This window comes from Rana temporaria, chromosome 11 (genome assembly GCF_905171775.1).
Source record: "Rana temporaria chromosome 11, aRanTem1.1, whole genome shotgun sequence".
In the NCBI taxonomy this organism is placed as follows: Eukaryota; Metazoa; Chordata; class Amphibia; order Anura; family Ranidae; genus Rana; species Rana temporaria.
In genome coordinates, this window is record NC_053499.1 from 126803825 (window position 1) to 126822431 (window position 18607).

The 18607-nt window shown below is 43.1% G+C and overlaps 1 protein-coding gene across 3 annotated transcripts in view; it reads right to left on the minus strand.

Moving 5' to 3' along the window:
- Positions 1 to 595: 595 nt before the first annotated feature.
- NECAB2 (N-terminal EF-hand calcium binding protein 2) overlaps positions 596 to 18607 on the minus strand; it is a 270428-nt gene continuing 252416 nt past the window's right edge. For all 3 annotated transcript variants that reach the window (XM_040329099.1, XM_040329100.1, XM_040329101.1), the window contains 4 exons: positions 16891 to 17003; positions 12288 to 12365; positions 5646 to 5737; positions 596 to 2000 (listed from right to left, as the gene is read on the minus strand). In XM_040329099.1, the coding sequence (XP_040185033.1) occupies positions 1972 to 2000; positions 5646 to 5737; positions 12288 to 12365; positions 16891 to 17003 (312 nt within the window). In that variant the 3' untranslated portion in view covers positions 596 to 1971. The remainder of the gene's footprint in view (positions 2001 to 5645; positions 5738 to 12287; positions 12366 to 16890; positions 17004 to 18607) is intronic.

Here is an 18607-nt window from a genome sequence, read left to right on the forward strand (position 1 = left end):
CCTACGTGTGTTCCAGTTTGTGATGCTGGGCCTGCGTGTGCTCCACTTTGTGATGTTGATCTTGTGTGCACTCCAGTTTGTGATGCTGGGCCTGTGTGTGTGCTCCTGGTTGTGATATAGAGCCTGTGTGAGCGCCAGATTGTGATGTTGGGCCTGTGTGTGCCCCTGGTGTTGATGTTGAGCCTGCGTGTGCTCCCAGGTCTGATGCAGGGCCGGTATGTGCTCCCACTTGTGATGTAGGGCCTATGTATGCTCCTGGTTGTAATATAGAGCCTGTGTACACTTCAGTCGGATGTGGAGCCTGTGAGTGCTCCAATTTGTGATGGTTGGTGGGCCTTTGTGTGCTCCAGTTTACTATGCAGGGCCTGTGTGTGCTCTAGTTTGTTATGTAAGGCCTGTGTGTGCTCTAGTTTGTTATGTAGGGCCTGTGTTGTTTTAGTGTGTGTTGTTGAGCCTGTATGTACTCCAGTTTATGATGTAGGGACTGTGTGCTCCTGGCTGTGATGTCCGGCCTGTGTGTGCTCCCAGTTCTGATGCAGGGCCTGTGTGTGCTACTGGTTGCAATGCCGGACCTGTGTGTATCTCCCCCGGTTGCAATGCCGTGCCTGTGTGTGTGTGTGTCCTGGTTGCGATGTCGGGCCTGTGTGTCTTCCGGTTGCAATGCCGGGCCTGTGTGTGTCTCTGGTTGCGATGTCGGGCCTGTGTTTCTCCCGGTTGCAATGCCGGACCTGTGTGTGTCTCCCGGTTACAATGCCGGGCCTGTGTGTGTCTCCCGGTTGCAATGCCGGGCCTGTGTGTGTGTCTCACGGTTGCAATGCCGGGCCTGTGTGTGTGTGTCTCCTGGTTGCGATGTCGGGCCTGTGTGTCTCCCGGTTGCGATGATGGGCCTGTGTGTGTCTCCGTTTGCGATGTCGGGCCTGTGTGTCTCCCAGTTCTGATGCAGGGCCTGTGTGTGTCTCCCAGTTCTGATGCAGGGCCTGTGTGTGTTTGCCGGTTGCGATGTATTATAAAACTTCAAAAGCCATCACTGGGTAATTGCTACAAGTGTAGAAAGCACTTCCTCACTGGATTTTCAGCTATATGTTTACCTCACAACCAGTTCTCAGCTAATGACATAAAGGGTCTCAGACCTTTTACAGTCCTTAATTTCCCATGGAAGTTAATAAGTTGACAGGGATGTGTACATTACTGGACAGCCACCATCTGTGAGTAAAAAGAGGGTAAGGCTAGGGCTACACTGGTAATTAAATCTCTTTATTGGTAAGATATGTAACTACCTGCTGGCAATCATATCATTAGCAACACAATAATTTCAGTGTTCTGAGGGGTGACAGCCAACAAGTGGTTAGTCGCCAGTGTAGCCCTAGACTTGCTGTTTCCTGGAGAAGCTCTTTACAATTAGATCTAGGACTAGAAGATGAGAATGGGTCTACCATGTTTTTTTCGAATAAAGGTCAGCATGTTAGTGATATGTATGAATTATCCAGCATCTAAAATGTGGTTTGCTGTGAATAGTTTTCAATAATATTTCTTTCAAAAATTGACTTCTGTATCCTACTGTGTATACCTGTGGAGTATTGTTAACCTATAAACAAAAGTCAGGTTTTGTTTCACATGCAGTTTTAAGGTCTGTGTCATGGGCCTCGTCCCTAAAGGTCTGGTTTTATATGGGTGACTAGGTGGGCTCCTTAATCCTGTCTACGGCTGTTTTTCACACATGGTTATTTCGATTTTTAATCTTATGTTTATATTTTGAGGCATTTCATAAGCTGGCTCTCTGAGGATTTCCCTTTTATAACAAGCAAATACATTCCCCACTAGGTGGATTGAAAAGACAGCACTTGAACATTGTCATCAGGAGGAGACATATCTCAGCCAGAATAATTGAGGTCTTCTGGTGGGACGGTGACACAAGTCTCAGTGAGCCACTGATGTTACAGACAGAATCTGGACAGTTTCACAAGAATGCTGTCAGTCTCGGCTCAGGATACACCACGAAGCTGGAAAAAAATGTATCTAATTAACCAAGAGCTGAAAATCAAAGATAGGCATTCAAGGGCTGCTATTACTGACAATGATGGGCTGGAACAAATGAGCCTGTCAACAATTGTACTTGAAACTGCTAAGAGCCAGCATGGCCAATGAACGGATGTATCACATGCATAATCATTATGTTTTCTATGGGGATAAGGAAGAAACTGTTGAAAGAATATAAAGATGATGCACTTCTGATGCTTATGAGTGCTCTTTATCCTTTGAAAATCAGTTTCTATACACTCAGAATACTGCAAACACAGCAAATATCAAGCTGTGTTATACTGCCATCTCAAGTGACAGCTGACCTTTATCAGTAAACATACCATCTCATTTCTACTCTATAATTGGTGGCGCAAAGAGTTAACAAAAGACGAAGAAGCAACTTTTTTATGCTTTATGCTTGAAATATTTGTGTGACATTCATTCTTTAGAAAAGGGAACAAACTTTGCCATGGGAACAGTCACGCATGCGCATGTATGGGCATCTTAATATGACACTGCGATTCTCCACATTCAGATAAAACCATTAGATTAAGAATAACAATTTGGTAGCACATGCATTTTAAGGAAATATTTCTCTTGGTGCACTTAACATCCAACTGGATTTCAGCTTTCACTTTACACTGCTTTAGAACTGTGACAGGTGGAATTGATAGGCTGCTAGGTGAAACAAACCTTTTTCATTCCTGATACATTGATATGCAGAGAAAGGTGCTTCTAAGTGCAGTATGTCAGTAATTTTATTCAAAGGCAGTGGTTAAAAACACTTACTGGATTACAGATGTAGCGCCCTGCTCCTGTTGAACAGGCGCTGCTTTAAATTTAGTGGGGGTCTGGGCTGTTATTTGGCTCAGACCAGATTGATTAGGGGAATTTAGCATTTGTTCCAGTCATGGCTGTGTTGAGAGTATCCACCATTGCTCGCCTTGGAGTTTCATTACCACCCCAGGTCAAGGGTGGCAGCAGAAAGGTCAAGGTGTATTGAGTGTCCCCCTCGGCAGCGAATCAGTGGGAGTGGTTGCCAGCTGTGCATGCTTGGGAGGGGTACTTAAAGCGGTAGTTCCCCCTCAAAAAAATTGTTACCCTTAGATTGATGCTCATTTTGTCTAGGGGAATCGGCTAGTTGTTTTAAAAACAAAGCAGTACTTACCGTTTTAGAGAGCGATCTTCTCCGCCGCTTCCGGGTATGGTCTTCGGGTCTGGGCGTTCCTTCTTGATTGACAGGCTTCCGACGGTCGCATCTATCGCGTCACGATTTTCCGAAAGTAGCCGAACGTCGGTGCACAGGCGCCGTATAGAGCCGCGCTGACGTTTGGCTTCTTTCGGCTACTCGTGATGCGATGGATGCGACCGTCGGAAGCCTGTCGGAAGACTGTCAATCAAAATAGGAATGCCCAGTCCCGAAGACCCATACCCGGAAGCGGCGGAGAAGATCGCTCTCTACAACGGTAAGTACAACTTCGATTTTAAAACAACTAGCCGATTCCCCTAGACAAAATGAGCATCAATCTAAGGGTAACAATTTTTTGGAGGGGGAACTCCCGCTTTAAGGGACAGAAGCCTCGTGGCCCGCCTGGCCTGAGGTGCGTGTTCTGAATCCTGGTTCCAGGACCACATTGGCCCGGGGCTGCGGCTTCCTCTGGTGGGCCCAGTTGTCTGGCTGGGGCCTGTACTGCAAAGGTGATCCTGTACTGTCCGTCCTGAGGGAGGAAGCCACTTGATGAAGGAAGCCAGGGGAGGACCTATCCTGGAGAGGGCCATGCAAGAGGCTGGTACCTTGTGAGAAGGCCTGGAAACTTCATCGAAGGATGCACCGTACACCGAAAAGCTCGACAGTGTCGCCTGTCGGATCTAAAAGTTCTAAAGAAACAAAGCTAAAGAGATCCGGGTGCTGAATCCTGTGGCAGAGGATTCCGGACCAAAGTGTCTCATCAAGAAAGGAAAGTCTGTGGCAGAGACTGTACTTTACTTTGTGCGCCATCACGGCTGCAAGGCCAGTGAGAGGGACCTATCCGGGTGAGCAATACCCACTCTGGCTAGAGTGGCGACGAGAACTGTTTACTGGAAACAGGAGTGTTTCCATATTTGTGACTGTGCACCTGAACCTACCTACCCTTCCACCCCTCCAACTTCTTTTCTATTATAGTTCTGCAAAATAAATCCAAGAAAAAGAAGTGCATTGTGTGGACATTGAAATTCTTCAGACTCTCCTTTCACCCTGGACAGCGAGAACATAGAGGTAATGTGCCACCCAAAATATAACCAGCAGCTCTTGCGGGGGTAGTGCTATACAGAGTAAACAGGCTCAGCAATGTATGAAGCTTTCCTGAGATGGTCTTCCCTTTCACTGTGCTGGAAGGCACCTGCAAGAAGCTAGAGTCTAGAGCAGCAAGATGGCCGCCACACTTTGTGAAACCACCATGGAACAAACGGGACAGACGCAACGTCAGCAAGGGGGTGGTGATTAGTATCGGAGCATGCTCAAAGGCTGCTTCTTCAAAACAGCTGTAGGAGGAGCCTTTGAGCATGCTCCGAAACTAGTCACTGCTCCCTTTCTGACATCACTTCCGCCCCATGTGTTTCACGGTGGTTTCAGAAAGTGCGGGGCCATTTTACTCACTCCTCCAGACCCTCGGTTCTTGTAAGCGTTGGTCGGCACAGTGAAAGGGAAGACCATCTCGGGAGGACTTCATACAATTGATGAACCCGTTTCCTCTGTAATCCTGTGTTTTTAACCATTGGCTTTAATAACATTACTGACATACTGCACTTTGAAATGCTTTTCTCTGCATATCTTTGTCTATCCAGAGCCCGGTTCTCTCTTCTAAGTGCTGCTCGAGTGCCTGTCAGTTTGCTATCCTGTTATATTGGATGATTCTGAATGTAAATAAAACCTGGAGGACCCTACTAGCAGAAGCGCTCCTACTTACCATTCTCCAATTCCTGACACATTGGACTACTATTGTGATAAAGTTGCATTCTGGTAACTGTTTAATGATAGTATTTAGCAAATTCCTTATTTTTTCCCCTTTGCATGTCTTTATGCTTTTCTCCACAAGATCAAGACCAATTGGTTACCTTATATTCATTTGATTTAAATCTCCCTTCAAAAAAAAAAAAAAAAAAACCTTGCTCAAACACCCAGCAGCATTATATTTGATATATTTTTTACCTACAATACCTGAAAACCCCCCAACCTGGACTTGCGCTAAATTTAAATATTGAGCTGGAGCTTAAAGCAGAACTTGACCCAATAACGGAAGTTCCCAATCTACCCCCCTTCCTCCTTCACATTGTGCACATATTTTTTTTTTTGGGGGGGGGGGATTAGGTTAGTAGGTACCTGGTTTTGACAGGTACCCACACCCCCAATTCTGATTGGATTGTTGCAGCCGAAGAGTGAATTTTGCTGTGTGCCTGGAGAGGAACTTGGGACAAATCCACGGCCCTTGGTCTATAAGTCCAAATTTTCATATGGCGTGTTCCCAAGTATTGGAGGCTCCCCGTATGGCATGTGCAAGCACCTTGCCTAGTTGCTTTTATGTAATGACTGTTGTAACTGATGGACCTGCTTTAAAGCCTTCTGTACGAGATGTCTGAGAGCTTACCTGGAACAGACACACTGGATATGGATTCTGGCTGAATGAGAGCATCGACCTTCACATGCTGGAACTGCTTACATGGTCCACTCTGCAGATGCCTGTGTTAAGACAGTTAAACTAATTAGTGAAACGAAACTACGCTTGTACACAAAGTTTCCTCGGCTTACCAATAGCTCTGCAAAGTGTGTTTCTTACCCTTCAGCTGATCTCTGAGATTTCCATATTTTGTATGTTTATAGCAGTCCCTGTTATTTCTGTTTACCTTAGCAGCTGCTGAAATTGATTACACCCATGCAATGCGATTCTGGCAAGTGCACAAAGATTTGTACAAAAAATCTTTGTACATTTGATTACTAGATGAATATAGTTGGAATATTTGCTTTTAACAACTGATTTTGGAGTGAAAATGTACCGGTAATTTCCCGAATGAAAACTACATACACTGCTAGAAATGCATTCAAGAAAAAATTCCATCCCCCTTCTTTAAATTTTCCCATCACTGTGGTAAAAAAGTCAATTTGATGCCATTAACGATTAGAAAATTGAACAAACATTCAAACAAGAATTAAACAAGATTCTACTAGTGCATAGCCAGCTTCAGCTCTTTTAGGCTGAGATTGACCATCTCCAGGCTGATAATTGTCACACTGTTTGGACTGCTGGAAGAGGTAAATCTTGTCAACTAAAGCCGGCCATGCATGCAGTGGCAAGTCAACCAGTGCCCACAGCAAAGATGCCAAATTGTGTGCCCCTCTCCTCCTGAGCGTAAGAATAACCCCCAGTACAGGTGTCAGTGGATATATTAAGTCGCAGCATTGATGTCAGTGGGCACAATAATAACCCTTAGCACAGGTGTCAGTGCACGCAAATACTCAGGCTATGTTCACACTGTTCCGACACAAAAGTTATGCAGCTTCTGATCCAACTCTGTCCTGCGACTTCATGTTCGACTTCCATGCGAACTCAATGAATGGGATCCGACGCTGAGCACCTTGTTCCCTGTGTTGATGGGGGCAAGGGCCTCTTCCCGACAACCCTGGCCAGTGATTGTGGGGGTCTGCAGACAGGGAGCTTGTCGGAATCTGGAAGTCCAATTTAGCAAGGGGGTCCCCAGATCCTGGCCCCTCCCCATGTGAATGAGTATGAGATAGTTTTGGAAAAGTCCTTTATTAAAAATGAAGAATGTCCCCCGTCGTAGCTTTGTGTCTTCTTCCTCCGCTTCTTCTCCTGGTTCTTCTGCCTCTGCTTCTCCCTCCACCAATGACTTCTTCCTCTGCCAACCTGACACAAGGGGGCGGGGGATGTTTTCTCTTGCTGGGATCCCAACCTGCCAGATAAAATTAGGTAGCGGATGGAGGATGCTGTGCGGGCCACATTACAAGGCCTGGCGGGCCAGATTCAGCCGGTGGGCCTTGTGTTTGCCACCCCTGCTTTAATCTATTCCATGTTCTTGTTAGAGGATTCCTGCAGCAAGATTCGGCTGGTGGGCCTTGTGTTTGCCACCCCTGCTTTAATGTATTCCGTGTTCTTGTTAGAGGATTCCTGCAGCAAGAAACAAAGTGTTTTCTGCTTCCTGAAACATAGGGTACTTCAAGGACGACCTTCACCTACAATGTAGGGTCTAAGGCGCACCTAGATGTGTGAACCTCTTTTCCATGTCTAGAAGTGATCTGTTGAGATGAACAAGTTTCCATGGAATTTCAGTTAAAGGGATCAGTGTGCATGAAACCTAATAGAGAGGCTGATCGATCCCAACAGGGACTATATGGTACTTGGAGGTAGACAAGTTAAACTGCTCAAGAACTTGACCAGCAACAGCAGAAACTGGAACAGAAGTGGACCAAGAAGAGATAGGAGAAAACGAGATGTCTCTGAGGGAAGGGTTACTTAATGCCCTGATGCTCCTGTACAGGAGGAAGGAGCGGTAACACTGTGTCTGATGACAAGAGGTCTGAGGGTAAACATGCCATGGATCTTTCTACTGTGTTTGTTACTATTGCCTGTAGTTTCCAACGCTAAAACCTGACAAAGCCAAATCCATCCGGATCTTGCAGGCATTAAGCCCTTTAGGGATATGTTGTCCACTAGGACTCATGATGCCTACTAAATGCTCTGAGAAGTATTAGATGTGCAAGGGCAGCAAATTCAGATCCCTATCTGGGTGCGGAACAGTCAAAGCTGGTTCTTGTTGTCCCAGTAGGTACTGGGTTCTAAGGACCACTGAGGGCCTTACATGCCCCAAGAAATGAAAATTTTACTGATGAATGGAGTAATGGCCTGGGTGGGGCATGGCTCCAGGGGCCAAGTTGGCAATGGAAGTAAAGCAAGGGGTCTTTGGGTGAGAGGACTCCAAGGGGTTGTAGTGTTGGGAGTGCACCTTTACGCACAAGATTTTGCGACTTACTGCAAAAGAAGAGGGGGGGGGGCTCAGCCAACCTTTCCTTGGACCTCTGATGTTGAGGCATGCATACGCTCTAGCCTCTCATTGAATTCTTGATGATGGTATTAAGTGTAGGCACAAAAAGACAATCTTCAAGGGAATCAGATTAGATGCTTCTTGCAAGTATCATAAATGAAGAATATGGCTCAAAGCATCAGCTCTACCTTTGTATCTCTATCTTTTGTTAGAAAAAGTCCATTCATTTTAAAATGTATTGTTTGAAGCACTTTTAAATTACATTTGTCAAGTCATCAAATGTAACGATTTTAATTTTCGTAAGAATGTTTGTACAAAGGTTTGTCCAAAAATTTCATCAGGGGTCACTGGTAGCAGTGGGACTGTCCCCTGTGTATAAATACAAACATGTTGCAACCACATGGCAGTGAAGCAACTAGGCTCAAGGTAAGAAGCAGGGCCTTGGGTACTCGCAAACTCAGGCAGCTTAGGGCTGATGAGGGTCAGAAGACTTGAGGTGACCAAAGTCACTGTAGAAAGGAACCCAGCAGAGTAAATAATGAAGTAGCTCCATGTGCTCAGCCTGATAGACCTACTCAACAGAATGAGTCTTCCGGGGTAATAATATGCCTCTGGACCTGGAAAGATCTTTGTAGGTAACTTTTACCAGTACTTGATGTCTGAAAAATGCCCAAGGCAAAATCCAGTGCTTGAAGGTCACTTTGAGGTTGGCCCAGCACATCTAGTCCAGCAGGGCCCAGATCTGGCACTCCATAGCTAAATTAAGGAAAGGCTGAACTGGATAGCAGCCATGTAGCAAACAGCCTAAACAGCGATGCAGTGAGGAATCTTGACTGAAGTCAACAAGAGAAGAAATAACAAAATAAAAGTCTAGCAAAAATTGGTCAGGCATTTTCCAGAACTAAAACAGATGTCTATTCTATGGCACTAGCAAAGAAAACTGGCCTACAATTTGTTTGTTTGCCATTGTCCAATCATCCTGCAGGTAGCAGTATAACCAGACAGTGTCTAAATTCCTATGCCCTTCAATAAGCAGAGAGGGAGCATGTTAAGGTGTTACATACAGCACAACGCTGGAAGTATGAAAGAGGCATGCAGCAAAGTGGGGAAATGTAAGTGCCATAGGCATACTAGAGCGAAATTAAAGCTCCACTTTTGTGGGAAATATAGCAAAAAAAAAAAAATTAATATATCAAATCTAATTACTAAATAAGCCATATTGTAATTTAATGTTATTACAAACTACATTTGCTTTTCATCCGGCAGCACTATTATTTTCTGTAAAATTCTACAGAATGCCTCCACAAATGTCATATTCTGCTTGTGTGAAGAACTCATCAAGTACAAAACTACACTAAGATACAAATCACGTTTTAAGCATCCTCTGCAACAAAAATGCAATTTTTGGTTAGATGCCCCCTAAGGGTTAATTACTTCTAAAAGGGATGCAAACACTCATTAGAACACAGAAAGTGCACCATCTGATTAAAATGAATTGGTAATTCCCATTTATAATCAGTATCCAAAAGACATAATGGAACAAACAGCTTTTTCTTCAGAGCAGAAATAGGAATTTGCAACAAAGTTTGTTAGCATCCTTGCAATGGACATTGATCACCCAGAGGGATTGTTTTTTCCCCTCAACAAAAGTGGAGTTACTCGTTAAGCATTGGTTACAATATCTCCCAGTAAGAAAGTGAAAGTTACATTTTAGCTTTAACTGTATAGCTTATAGGATGCATGGGGAAGGAGTTGAGATTTGTGGGCAAGGAGCCCGTACAGACTTTTGTGATTTAACATTAGCAATCAAGACACATTTTATAACCTGCACAACTGACTATCAATGACAGCAGCCCGCAGGCAAAATCAAAGGTCTCCCACAATGATAAGGTTATCCATCAAGTTAATGTAAGCAGATAGACTGGGCAACTGTCTTCTCATATTCATGGGTTCATTTAGGGTCCCTGCACACAAGACACAGATACAAATTTACTGATCCTTCCTAATAACCACAGGATGCAAGTGCATACAGTGATGAAAATAAGTATTTGAACACCCTGCTATTTTGCAAGTTCTCCCACTTGGAAATCATGGAGGGGTCTGAAATTGTTATCGTAGGTGCATGTCCACTGTGAGAGACATAATCAAAAAAAAAAATCCAGAAATCACAATGTATGATTTTTTTAAACTATTTATTTGTATGATACAGCTGCAAATAAGTATTTGAACACCTGAGAAAAACAATGTTAATATTTGGTACAGTAGCCTTTGTTTGCAATTACAGAGGTCAAACGTTTCTTGTAGTTTTTCACCAGGTTTGCACACACTGGAGGAGGGATTTTGACCCACTCCTCCACACAGATCTTCTCTAGATCAGTCAGGTTTCTGGGCTGTCGCTGAGAAACACGGAGTTTGAGCTCCCTCCAAAGATTCTCTATTGGGTTTAGGTCTGGAGACTGGCTAGGCCATGCCAGAACCTTGATATGCTTCTTACAGAGCCACTCCTTGGTTATCCTGGCTGTGTGCTTCGGGTCATTGTCATGTTGGAAGACCCAGCCTCGACCCATCTTCAAAGCTCTAACTGAGGGAAGGAGGTTGTTGCCCAAAATCTCGCAATACATGGCCCCGGTCATCCTCTCCTTAATACAGTGCAGTTGCCCTGTCCCATGTGCAGAAAAACACCCCCAAAGCATGATGCTACCACCCCCATGCTTCACAGTAGGGATGGTGTTCTTGGGATGGTACTCATCATTCTTCTTCCTCCAAACACGGTTAGTGGAATTATGACCAAAAAGTTCTATTTTGGTCTCATCTGACCACATGACTTTCTCCCATGACTCCTCTGGATCATCCAAATGGTCATTGGCAAACTTAAGACGGGCCTTGACATGTGCTGGTTTAAGCAGGGGAACCTTCCGTGCCATGCATGATTTCAAACCATGACGTCTTAGTGTATTACCAACAGTAACCTTGGAAACGGTGGTCCCAGCTCTTTTCAGGTCATTGACCAGCTCCTCCCGTGTAGTCCTGGGCTGATTTCTCACCTTTCTTAGGATCATTGAGACCCCACGAGGTGAGATTTTGCATGGAGCCCCAGTCCGAGGGAGATTGACAGTCATGTTTAGCTTCTTCCATTTTCTAATGATTGCTCCAACAGTGGACCTTTTTTCACCAAGCTGCTTGGCAATTTCCCCGTAGCCCTTTCCAGCCTTGTGGAGGTGTACAATTTTGTCTCTAGTGTCTTTGGACAGCTCTTTGGTCTTGGCCATGTTAGTAGTTGGATTCTTACTGATTGTATGGGGTGGACAGGTGTCTTTATGCAGCTAATGACCTCAAACAGGTGCATCTAATTTAGGATAATAAATGGAGTGGAGGTGGACATTTTAAAGGCAGACTAACAGGTCTTTGAGGGTCAGAATTCTAGCTGATAGACAGGTGTTCAAATACTTATTTGTAGCTGTATCATACAAATAAATAGTTAAAAAATCATAAATTGTGATTTCTGGAATTTTTTTTTTTTGATTATGTCTCTCACAGTGGACATGCACCTACGATGACAATTTCAGACCCCTCCATGATTTCCAAGTGGGAGAACTTGCAAAATAGCAGGGTGTTCAAATACTTATTTTCCTCACTGTATCAGCCATGATCTTACTGTCTGTATGTACCTCTATGATATACACAGGCTGTAAAAACACATGGTATGGGTGAATGCTCAGCACAATTGATTGTTTACTGGATCACAGATCTGCATGCTGAAATATGTTGTGTGCAGACCCACAATCTGTGCCTGGGAATAGCACATTAGCTATGCATGCTGTATACTGATTTGCAACTTCAGGGTTTTGGATGTTTTGGTCAGCATGCATCTAATCCCTCCTATACAAAGGTCTTTGGTGATATTAAGAGTCCAGTTCTTACAACACTGCTTCAAATCCTGTTTATGGATAAATTCAAAACTCATGTCTAAAATACCTTTTATATTTGTATTTTTTACCAAAATTAATTTTATTTATAACTCACAGTTTTGCCTTTTTACTACTTTTAAACTAAATATTTTACAACATTTTTAATATTTAATTTTAATCTGAGAAATTGTCTGGTTTATTTCCAAGCAAGTTTTATAACTGATCCTTCATTTTTTACAGTATTGAGAATTGTTCTTTCATAGCTACTGTATGCCACTAATCATAGCCAATCCCCCATTAAAATCCAGACACCAGGCAACTCACCTCTTCCAATCCTCCTCTCTTTCCCAGAATTCATACACGATAAATGTTACCATATCCGGCAGTCTTACAGCAGTAACACTGAAATAAAGCAAATAGGATGTAGGAATTGTTGGGGTGTTCATAGCTTCTCGGAGAGTTAAAAAAAATGGACACAGATCATATTTATCCTCCCTTACTTGGCATAAACATAATCTCACAATAAAAGTGCACATAATGAAAGTGTGCTAACTTGAAAGGTGAACACCTGACATATATAAGAACACTATTTAAGTTATGAATTCATTAATAAAGACAGCTATCTTCACACTGTTGTGGTGCGTTTATTGCAAGGGCGTTAACGTGCACTGTGGTAAAGCAACTAATTTGCTGCCAATGTAAAATATATGCAAACCCTCACTTTGTATGCATATATATATATATATATATATATATATATATATATATATATATATATATATATATATATATATATACACACACACCTCACATAAGTACACCAATCACATTTTTGTCAATATTTTATTATAACTTTTCATGTGACAACACTGAAGAAATGACACTTTGCTACAATGTAGTGAGGGTACAGCTTGTATAACGGTGTAAATTTGCTGTCCCCTCAAAATAACTCAACACACAGCCATTAATGTCCGAACAGCTTCCAACAAATGTGAGTACACGCCTAAGTGTAAATTTCCAAATTGGGCCCAAAGGGCCAGATCCACAGCCAGGTGGCGTAACTTAACTTTTCCCATTTAAGTTACACCGCCGCAAATTTCCCAAGTTAGTGCCCGATCCACAAAGCACTTACCTGGAAATTTGCAGCGGTGTAACTTAAATCCGTCCGGCGCAAGGCGTTCCCATTTAAATTAGGCGCGCTCCCGCGCCGGACGTACTGCGCATGCTCCCAACGTCATTTTCCCGACGTGCATTGCGCCAAATTACGTTACGCCAAGTTTTGTGAATCGCGCCGGGTAAAAAAAGTTGCGTCGGGAAAAAAAAAAGATACGGCGAAAAAAAAAAAAAAAAAAATAAATAAATAACAGCGTCGCGGGAAAGAAGGGTCTACTTTTACAAGGTGTAAACAGTTTACACTTTGTAAAAGCAGCCCTAATATTGCGTTTGCAAACTAAGACTTACGGAGAAAAAACGAAGCGTAAAAGCTTTGTGGATCTCCATAAGTGCTAATTTGCATACCCAAAGCGCCATTTAGACGAGAAATGCCCACAGCGGCGGCCGAGGTACTGCATCCTAAGATCCGACAGTGTAAGTCCCTTACACATGTCGGATCTTCTGCCTATCTATTGGAAACTGATTCTGTGGATCAGTTCCATAGATAGAAACAGGGATACGACGGCGTATCCCTTTTGAGGATCTGGCCCAAAGTGTCTATAGTTTGTCTGGCCACCATTATTTTGCAGCACTGCCTTAACCCTCTTGGGCATAGAGTTCACCAGAGCTTCACAGATTGCCACTGGAGTCCTCTTCCACGACGACATCACGGAGCTGGTGGATGTTGGAGACCTTGCACTCCTCCAACTTCCGTTTGAGGATGTCCCATCCCACAGATGCTCAATAGGTTTTTGGTCTGGAGACATGCTTGGCCAGTCCATCACCTTTAGTCTCATCCTCTTTAGCAAGGCAGTGTCTGTCTTGGAGGTGTATTTGGGGTCGTTACCCTGTTGGAATACTGTCCTGCGGCCCAGTCTCCGAAGAGTTGGGATCATGCTCTGCTTCAGTATGTCACAGTCACGGCCGCCATCAGGGGGTACAGGCATTACACCTGTAAGGGGCCCGATGATCCCGAGGGTCCCGGCCCCCCTCCCCCCCTTTTTTTTGTTTTATCGCATGGCCCCGTACGCACACTGTCAGCACCTGCATGGCTGTCACATTGGAAACAGCAGCTATGCCCGTGCAGCCTCTGTGGGTCAACTGACATAAGTGGGGCAGCCTGCACAGGGGTGCAAATAACACCTGTGCAACCCCATGAAGACAAACATGGCCCCCGCACAGATGCAAGCTGTAGTATAACCGCGTGAATGAGGCCTAAAAGCTCTTTTTATAAAGTGAGTAGTTGAAACACATTAGTTAGTTTTTTGCTAGCTAGCTTGAAAATGTTCTAGGGAACTCCTTTTTTTTTACTGTTTGTCTTTTTAATGCAGTGCATCTCAATTAGACAAAGTTGAGAGAGGGAGCGCACAGGCTCCTAGTGCAGAAACTTCTATTAAATGAGTAAAAACAATCAAAATTGCACTTACAAAAATAAACTTCTTTCGGGCATATCATCAGCTCCATGTGAATAATGGCTCCACCAACACCCACTAGCAGCCACCATCAGAATCCTGGTGTTGCCCCTTCCTCTCATGTAGCGCTGTACACTGAGTTCGCTCGGTTACATACTGCGAGCGCTCCTTTGCCCTGCTGCTGGCTTGGTTACCTGTCAGCATGGACAGTGTGTCAATGAGGAGAGCGCGTGGTTAGCCTCTGGAGCTGTGTCATTCATTCAAAGTTTCATTCTGATGGTGGCTGCTAGAGGATTTTGGTGGCGTTGAAATTCACATGGAGCTGATTATATGGTTGATAGATTTTTTTTGTGAGTGCAATTTTAACTGTTTTTAGTCATCTAATAAAGGTTACTGCACTGGGAGCCTGTGTGCTCTCTCTCTCCTTTGTCTAATTACAGCGTCTGGTGTCCCACTGGTACAGAGAGCAGCAAGGCTTCCTAGGTCACAGCAACCTTGACATGAACATTGCTACTATCGATTTTTGTTTTGTGAACTCATTGGGCATGTTATCTCTGGCATTAGCACAAAGTACTAGTTACATTTGTGTCTATATCTCTGTTTTAGTCCCTCTCAATGCACATCTGTGAGTTGTAGTGCACAAAAACAGGTTCATTGTTGAAATAGATTGTTTGTTACTGTGTGCTGCAGTAACACATGCATTTTACATGTGTTAGCGCAATGCAAAGATTTGAATCCAGCCTAAAGCAGGCCATACACGGTCGAATTTCGAACAAATTTTCTTTTCAAAATCAGAAAGTTCGTTTTTTTTTGTGATCCGATGATGCCACCTTTGATTTTCGAAATTCGGCCGACCAAACCTTCATGTTGCCGGGAATATTCGTTTCACTCCGGGAATATTCTTTTCTCTCCGGGAATATTCTTTTTTTTGCGCATTTTTTTTTTATTACATTTCTCGCACGATTCTCCCTTCATTAATTTAGAAAATCGTTAGTTTTTCAAAAAATTGCCAACACGTCGGATTCCTCGAATTTGTTTGCTGCACGAAAATCGGCTGTTGCTGCAGCCCACTAACTGTGCAAAATTCGTACGAAATTTCTTTGAGGCTAGGTTCACACTACTGTGAATTTAAAATCGATTTTACCGCGATTTTGCGGCTGCGGTTTTGCCGCGATTTAAGAGACATCTGTGCAGGGTTCAATGTAAATCGCGGCCCGAAATCGCAAAAAGTAGTACAGGAACTACTTTTTGAAATCGGTGCAGCGCCGCAGATGCGGCGTCGCACCGATTAGGACGGTGCCATTGCCAACAATTGCTGGCAAATGCCGCCGATTTGAGATGCGATTTGACATGTGAAATCGCATCTCAAATCGTACCAAATCGTACCCAGTGTGAACCTGGGCTGATACGATTTTCGAAAAAGAAAATTCTTTCAAAATTTGAACCATGCATGGCCGCCTTAAATGTGTTTTTACATAGAAGTAGCACAAGCATCTGACTAATCATTTTACAATCTTTCTTATGAAACACTTGCATTGGAAGAGATGGGCAATAGTAACGTACAGTAAGTCAATCAGGGCTCTTTTAATTGCACATTGTTGACTTTGAGCACACATACAGGAGGTGGAGGGAAGAAGGATGACCTCATTAGTGTACTGCTGCCCTTTTGTATGATAATCAGGGGCTGGGTCACAGATCAGGCTGAATTGCTTAACTGCAGTGTAGTTTACATGGAGGTCACAGAACTGGTTGTGGTGCTTGGCAGACATGCTTGGATCACAAGCCTGACAAAAATAACAAATTCATTGGTAGGCAAAAAAATTCACATATATATTTCAAATATATTTTTAGCTGTTTGCGTGGAACTTCGAGTGACACTATGGGTCTTATTTACTAAAGCCAAATCCACTGTGGACTACAAGTGCACCGCAAGTGCAGTCGCTGTAGATGTGAGGGGGACGTGCAAGGAAAATAAAAAAACTGAATTTTTTGCTTGTACATGATTGGATGATCAAATCAGCAGAGCTTCCCTTGATTTCAGATATTCCCCTCAGATCTACAGCGACTGCATTTCCGAGTGCACTTGCAGTGCAAAGTGGATTTTCCTTTAGTAAATCAACCCCTATTACTAATGTATGTAACAGGAGAAAAGTGCACAGGGAATTTCCTGTCTCGTAATTACGTCCACATAGTTTAGGTCAGTCCTGACATTCAGTATCTCTGGCAACTTACAAGTTTGTTGAACTGCCAAGACGGGGCCTGGCTGGATGTAGTTTGCATGCTAATTACACCTCCACTACTGGCATTTTCACTTGGTGAAGAAGAAATACAAATTGAAAATCCATTTACATCTTGTGACTTACTGAAAGCATTCTCCCTGGCCGGATACATTCTTCAGATATTGCTTCAGAGAGCTGCAGAATTCACCCACAGACTTCTGGGAAACCTTCATCTCATGTCTCACCAGGATTAGATACTGAGGAGAGGAGCAATGAGGTGGTATCACAAAATCATGATGGTTCATAAAGCACTAATGGTGCCTTTGGGGTTCAACATAATACATACCCCTACATACATACACACACACACACACATATAGCTGGATTCACAAAGAGTTACGCCGGCGTATGTTCAAGTGTATTCTCAAACTGACATACACTTAAACCTAGCTAAGATACGACGGCCTGCGCCGTAAAAAACGTCAATCACATCGGGTCACGAGTAATTTACATAAAACACGCCCCCCTCATCCTCATTTCAATTAGGCGCGCTTACACCGGCCCATTGACGCTACGCCGCCGTAACTTAGGAGGCAAGTGCTTTGTGAATACTGCACTTGCCTCACTTACTTACGGCGGCATAGCGTATATGTGATACGCTACGCCGCCTCAAAAGTGAGCGGCCCTACCTGAATCCAGCTAATACTGTATAGGAACACCTATCAATACTCCATATTCACCCAACACCCAGTGCAAAAAAAAAATATATATATATATGATTATAGCACGGTCAGGCATATTTAAATATGTAAATAGCTCTGTGACGTGGTCAATGTGTAAGATCAAGTCATGTCCAGTGCACTGTACAAGTTGACAGCATGCTGATCTCTGTTGGTAGCCTACAATGACCAAGCCAAAAAACTGCTGACCATACCCAATGGTGGAACGTCATACATAACTTTTTTGTGTTTGTTTTTTTAAGCAATTTATATTTTACATTTTCTTTTCCAATAATTTTTATTGAAAAAAAGTATTTAGGTAGACAATGACATACAAAATAGTATAAGTATATATAAAACGATGGTGTTACAATGAGAATGATCAAATTCAGCACATTCTAGTTGCGATAGAACTCTACAGTATCATAACTTTTTTTACATTTTCATCATACAAAACATAAAGTAGAGAAACCTAAAAGGAAAAAAAATCATCATCAACGTAACTATAACATTACAGCTGCTGGTCTCTCCATGTTCCGAGCTTGAAATCGAAGGATGTGAATTCCCTCAGGAGTGAAGAGAACATGTCGAGACCAGTACAAGTAGCTGATTGAAATTATTTAAACAGAAAATATGCAGATGAAACGTAGAGAAAACAGGATAACTTTCTACTTTTAAGAGAGATGCAACATTAAAAAAAAACTATAATGGCTTTGGTCTATTTAAATTCAAAGCGTATATTAACCCACAATCAAAAACGTAGTATACTGCAGATTACCAATCCTTAGATGTGGTGGCTGCATTCCTTATTTTGCATTTAGTCTCACCTGGCCATCCGAACAGTAACACACCTCCTGTAATAGGGTGGCTACATTAATTGCTCCACTCTATCTATGGAGGAGCATTGTACAGCACCACTGTCAATCTGTAGGAAAAAATTGGGAAGGATGCCCCAGGGATTGTATGGGTAAGGGTTATTTATTGAGTAAAGTGGTGAAAAGACAAGTATATAAAAAAATCTATTTTGAAGAAATTTATTTTGAAGAAATGTATTTGAACAATATAATATACCATATATAATCGAGTATAAGCCGAGGTTTTCAGCCCTTTTTTAGGGCTGAAATTACCCCCCTCGGCTTATA